The 6000-nt window shown below is 37.6% G+C and overlaps 1 protein-coding gene across 4 annotated transcripts in view; it reads left to right on the top strand.

Annotated features, from left to right (window-relative positions):
- The first annotated feature begins 2442 nt into the window (after positions 1-2442).
- vwc2l (von Willebrand factor C domain containing 2 like) overlaps positions 2443-6000 on the top strand; it is a 61030-nt gene continuing 57472 nt past the window's right edge. Inside the window, exons 1-2 of one of the 4 annotated variants that reach the window (XM_039649673.2) lie at positions 2443-3289; positions 5001-5473. In XM_039649673.2, coding sequence (XP_039505607.1) covers positions 5084-5473 — 390 coding nt within the window. In that variant the 5' untranslated portion in view covers positions 2443-3289; positions 5001-5083. Of the gene's footprint in view, positions 3290-3393; positions 4075-4954; positions 5474-6000 lie in introns of those variants that run through there. The other 3 variants (XM_039649675.2, XM_039649674.2, XM_089133081.1) reach the window with 3 other exon arrangements.

Here is a 6000-nt window from a genome sequence, read left to right as displayed (position 1 = left end):
TTTCACTGTTAAAAGCAAAGCGTGTGTCCTCGCTTTTAGATATCTTTCTATTGATTTGCTCTGCTATGTGAACAGCCTGTATCTAAGGTGGCTTGGTATCAGCGGGTTTGGATGTTTGTATTCAAGGGTGAATACTTCAGAACCCAACCTCACCACATTCACCTGTTGATCTACAATGTGCTCATCAAGATGTTACATAACACACTATTGTATTGTCGATTTCTATGGCTATGTCAACGGCTAATTCTGCTATGTTATTGTTTGGATTTTATGGGTGTTGGACATTATATTGAATGTTCCATTCATGAGGAAAATTGGATGATCGAGCAGGCCCACAGGAGCGCTTTGCAACAGACTGAATTTAATCGCAGATATTGGGTGCTTAGGCTTTCAGTTTCGGAAGAAGACATAAACTGAGTGCGATTATTCAATAACAGCTGCCAGTGTTGCCGCAGCTGAGGATGAACTACTAATTTTGTCATTTCTGCAGAACCTTCATTGCTGTGTTACCATGAGAACAATAAGAATGCAGAAGCTGGAAGACCATTAATATGATGAGACACAGCAAGAATATATATATATATATAAGTAGCGAGCTTGCATTATGCAGTTTTGAGTTCGAAATTCATTTGTATAATTCATACAACTATAATTAATTCCACAAAATGGGTATCTCTTCCATTTATGGAAATGTGATTTTAGCTTAACTTATAAAAAAGTTGAACTTTTAACAGTTCACTTAGCTATCGCTAGCTGTGCTGAAGATCATGCCACTACACTTGTTTCAACCCAAATTTGGGTCAAATATGGACAAACTCAAATGTTGGGTTAAAAATGTAAGTAAAATGTTAAAATCCAATAAAAAGACTTTGATCAAAAAAAAAAAATGTAATTAAAAAAATGTACAGTTGAAAGTGAAAGTTGAAGTTGGGTTCAAATTTTAAATGACATTTTTAACCCAACATTTGGGTTAGTCCATATTTGACCCAAATTTGGGTTAAAACAACCCAGCATCATTTAGAGTGACTCCATTACAAAGAGAGTTTAATGCTGGTATTTCTACAAATATCCAGTTTTCAATTATCAGTCGTTTACTGACATGGTAACAGGGATGGCATTTTCAGATCTCCCCCTACACACAAGATAAAATAAATAAAAGGTAGAGAGTGAGTCCTTGAAGAGATCATATGTTGACAAGATGTACAATTGTCCATAATTTTAATACGTTGGAGTTCATAACCTGGGAAAACAATATTTTTTCACTTAATTTTGATGGTCCCTGTAACACGTTCTGTTGACTATAACGCCGTAACTACATGTCTGCTAACTCTCATCAGAGTGTTAGTCGAGTATTAGTAGACTGGTAGGGTTAGAATAAGTTGAAATGTAGTTGCAAAGTCACTTAGAATATCTGTTGGGGGACCATTACAATAAAGAGTTAACAAATATTAAGCAGACAGTCTACTAATACTCTAATGAGAGTTAGTTGACATGTAGTTGCAAAGTAATAAAGTGTTACCAACCATATATATTAAATGATCGTGATTTTAACAGTAAAAGACTGTAAAAATGCTACAGTGAAAAACTGTTAATTGGGTAACAGAAAGTTTCCTTATATACGGTAAATAACTGTGATATATATAATGGTACATTTAATGTAATTTTACTGTAAAATACTGTTAAATTTACAGTTTTTGGAAGTGAAAAAGAACAAGTCATTGTATAATTTACAGTGAAAAAAATGTAAATTGACATTCCCACCATTCCCTGCGTGACACTTCACATTTAATGTATTTTAACGGTTTCTTTATAATTTTCTTAGTTTTTTTTTCTTCTAATCAGTTACATTAGGGTTTTGTGTTACATTTAATGTTGTTAAATTAATACTTATTGCATTTTTATTTTAAATTTCAACATGTTACCATGATGGTGTTTAATGTTTGTGTGAATGACACTGCAGCTTCTATCTATAGTAGTGTGAATTTTCTCATGGAAGAGCTGATTATGATGAGCTTAGATTGATCTTTTGATATCAGATAATGAAATACAGTTTATTGCTGTAAAATTAAATATGGTTAAAAGTCTTTTAAACCTACAATGTTGCTACCGTATTTTTAACAGGACAACTCTGCTGCTCAGCTGCTATTTTTTTTCCGTAAATTTAACGGATTTTTTTTTTTACAGTGTGGTAGAAAGGAACAAAATAAACACACGCACAAATACATAAATAGATTTATATCTGCATTTGAGTTGATGCATTATGAAATACGTGTATAATAGCAAAGCAAAACTTTTCATTGTTTACACGTTAACGAAGGACACAAAATGCACCAATACTAAACGCCCACCTTCAGCTCACTATCAAATACAGTAATGCAGTGGCCCCTATGGGTTACCTTCTGCACAGCAATTTTATATATTTCTTGTGGGTTCAGTTTACAATTTATCAGCCTATGCAATGAAAATTTCAATTGTTGCAATATGATTCACTGTTGATGACCAAACTCGATTTAATAACTTCTTTTAATTTACGATTGAAAACGCTGAGTAGAGTGCGCCAAATACGACCAAAAGATCCAGAGAAAAAACTGTCCTGTTGCACGTTTCGCAAAATCATGCTTCATGATTAGAGAATTTCGCAGGGAGAAGATTGGAGCAGCGGCAGTGCGGGGTCGCGCGCTGTCCGCGGTGCTGAACTCTCTGAGGCGACCTACTGAAGATGAAACGCTCCTCTGTTCTCATTCCTCTCCGCACTCAACTTAGTCTCAGACGATGCTTTTCTGTCTGCTCTGGCGGTGCGAGCCTCTCCAATGTAGATAAACTTACTTTCGCTCTGGGGAAACGTAATGCCATCGAATCTAATCTCGTTTATTAACTTGACATCAAATTGTTTTCTCGGCGGAGGTGCCGAACACCAAATGGCGTTATACTGTTTTACCTGCAGTATTTGGGAGTTGATTTAAATGTCGCGGATGACTAGATGATCACGAGAAGGAAGTGTACATATGTTTTGGATCTTTTCCCCTTCCTTTTGAGGTCTCTAAATGATCGGGGGAATCATTATTGCGTTTCTGGATATGTCATTTCTGAAGTGGACATGATCAGCATTCATTTGTAAATAATAGAGACATTCGGATTATCTGTTGTATTGGAGTAAGCACATTTTTTTTTTTTTTTTTTTTTGCACCAACCCGAATTGGAATGATTTTTTTGGAGTTTATCATCATGAAGGTGTACTTGTTCGTTTGATTACGATTCCAACAAAGTGGAACCAGACATTTTTAACGCGGTAAGTCTAGTCCAACCACTTGGTTAAAGGCATATCCGTGTTTATTGCAATACTTCAATGCAATATTTAATTAATATTGCATGACCATGGTTATATTACTTGCTTAAAATGCATTTATATTTACATTCAAGGCGGACAGTCTCTGCACATATACATTCAGCATGCCTGAGGCAGTCATTTTATTATAGACTAGGCTAGACATTGACAATACTAGACTATCTTTCAGTGTAAAAGGGGAACTCTTCATTTAAAGTGCTTTCCTCTGCCAGCTTCTTAGTGCGTGCAGAATCGCGCACTACTGTGCCGTTTTATGCTTAATTTCTCGTGCTTTCACGAGTGAAGAGGCATTTGGACTGAAGCCCATTACGCACTCGTTAATGACACAGGAACCGTGTCGTTTCTTCAGGGCTCTTGGAGCAGTCGAAATTCAGAGCGTGGAAATGTACGGACATGGTCAATGCACATCTGCAGTGAGGAATTAAGCTGGGGAGCTACCTGTTGTCCCCGAGAATAGACATCCTGGCTAACTTTGTTGAGCAGAGCACTGTCTGTAATGGCTGTGATTATCTGGGTTTCTGTTTGCGTTGATTTACTTTGTTCTTCGTGGGCTTTTTCCCGTGCACACGCAAGTAATATTTTCAACACCCCCACCAGAGAAAGCATTTAGGAGGAAAACACACCACGTTTACGTGAGCTGACTCTTCATCAGTGCATTCTGTATGGGAACAAATGACAGATCTTTACCAGAGATTAACCAGTGAGACCGGGGAGTGCTGTAACACTGGGTGAGTTGTAACACCTTTTGTTTAACAGGGGTGAAACCACTAACATACCTGACCCCCCCATCCTCATGGGGAGACCGTAGACGTTTTATTTACAGGTCAGGCAATTTCACTTTCCTCAAAATAGCTTTTATGTCTGGTTTAGAATTTGATTTCCAAATCAGATCAATCAGAATGTATTTAATTTGAAATGAAACATGTATTTTATTTACAGGTCAGGCAATTTCACTTTCCTCAAAATAGCTTTTATGTCTGGAATTTGATTTCCAAAGCAGATCAATCAGAATGTATTTAATTTGAAATGAAACATGTATTTTCTGATATCTGCATGTGTAGTTTGTGACTAACGACAGGATTGGGAGGGTTGTAACACTTCCCAGTGTGTGTGTGTATTTATGATATTTGTAAATCAATTTGACTGGCACAACAAATTCATACTAAAATTTAATAGGTGTTGCAACTCATACCAGTAGCCTATAACAGGACTCTGTACCTGACACTAATTTATACAGTTTGGGTTTATAGTATATTTTCAAAACTACTTTGTAGCAGATCACTGTAAAAAAAAAATATTTCAAGATTTGTTATCACAACATTTTTTTCTTTTGTCAAATCAACTTAAATAATTTATTTAGTTCAGATAACTTATTATTTTGAGTTTCTGATGATTAAATCAATCTCCTTCATTGCATTAACTAACTTTTTCCAGTTCAATCAACTTCAAATTTTAAGGCAACTGCAATTGTAGATTTGAGACAGTGCAAAAAAAAAAAAAAAGATTTTTGTTAAAGATTTTTGTTACAACACTCCTCCATTCACTTGAGGTTACATTTCTCAAGAAAACCATACCATGATCATTGTGACATTCTTTTTATGAGTTAAGATGCATGTCCAGTTATCAAGCTACGGGTTGTTTACATTTCTTTCAGTGTCATATTTGCAGCATGGAGACTTACAACTTAAGGGACCTGAGACACTCTCCTTGAATGCGCCAAGACTGCCGCGGCAAAGGATGGGCCCTTTTCTCCCGGCGATTTGCGTCGTGCTGCTCGCCCTGAACGCCGCCGTCTCACCGGCCTCTGTCGGCCCTGAGGACTATCCCGCCGCGGAAGAGGCTGAGAGAACTGCCAACAATGACATCATTTTCGATGACTACCGAGGGAAAGGCTGCGTGGATGACAGTGGCTTTGTGTACAAGCTCGGGGAACGCTTCTTCCCTGGCCACTCGAACTGCCCGTGCATGTGCACGGAGGACGGACCTGTCTGTGACCAACCCGAGTGCCCTAAAATACACCCCAAGTGCACCAAGGTGGAACACAACGGGTGTTGCCCCGAATGCAAGGAGGTCAAAAACTTCTGCGAATACAGAGGGAAGACTTATAAAATCCTGGAGGAGTTCAAGGTAGGATCACGCTGCCTCCCGATTACCAGAATTGCAAAATGACTAGGTTACTTTATTAATTTAGCATTGCATTGTGTAACCCACAGCCTTTGCATGAATTATTATGTGCGTCTTGCACTACAGATAAATCTTCAACCACGTATAGTGGAGGATCATGGGGAGCTCCAAATGGAAAAAAAGCCTTTCTATTATTCTTGAATTGTGGGTGGATTGTATTTTACAGAGTTTGAATTGTTTACTCAAGTCTGCATATTGCACATGTCTGGCTCTGAGACAGCATTCATGACAATATGAATCTTGCTTGACGTAGCTTTCAAGAATACATATCCACGAGTGCACCAACTATGTCCTCAAATACAGCGTATTAGTCTGTAGGTGGGTCCGTGTATGAGTGCTTGTGGGATAGTTTTGTTGTTGTTTTACTCAAGCTCTTCTTTACTTAAGTCCTATCCATCACTATCAACTGTAATTTGATTAGAACTGTGCCACAATCCACTTGACAAAGCAATCCATTTAAAAGTAGCATG

This window comes from Pimephales promelas, chromosome 7 (assembly GCF_988280905.1).
Source record: "Pimephales promelas chromosome 7, fPimPro1.hap1.1, whole genome shotgun sequence".
Lineage (NCBI taxonomy): Eukaryota > Metazoa > Chordata > Actinopteri > Cypriniformes > Leuciscidae > Pimephales > Pimephales promelas.
Note: the sequence above shows the minus strand (reverse complement) of the source record. Positions and strands in the feature narration are given on the sequence as shown.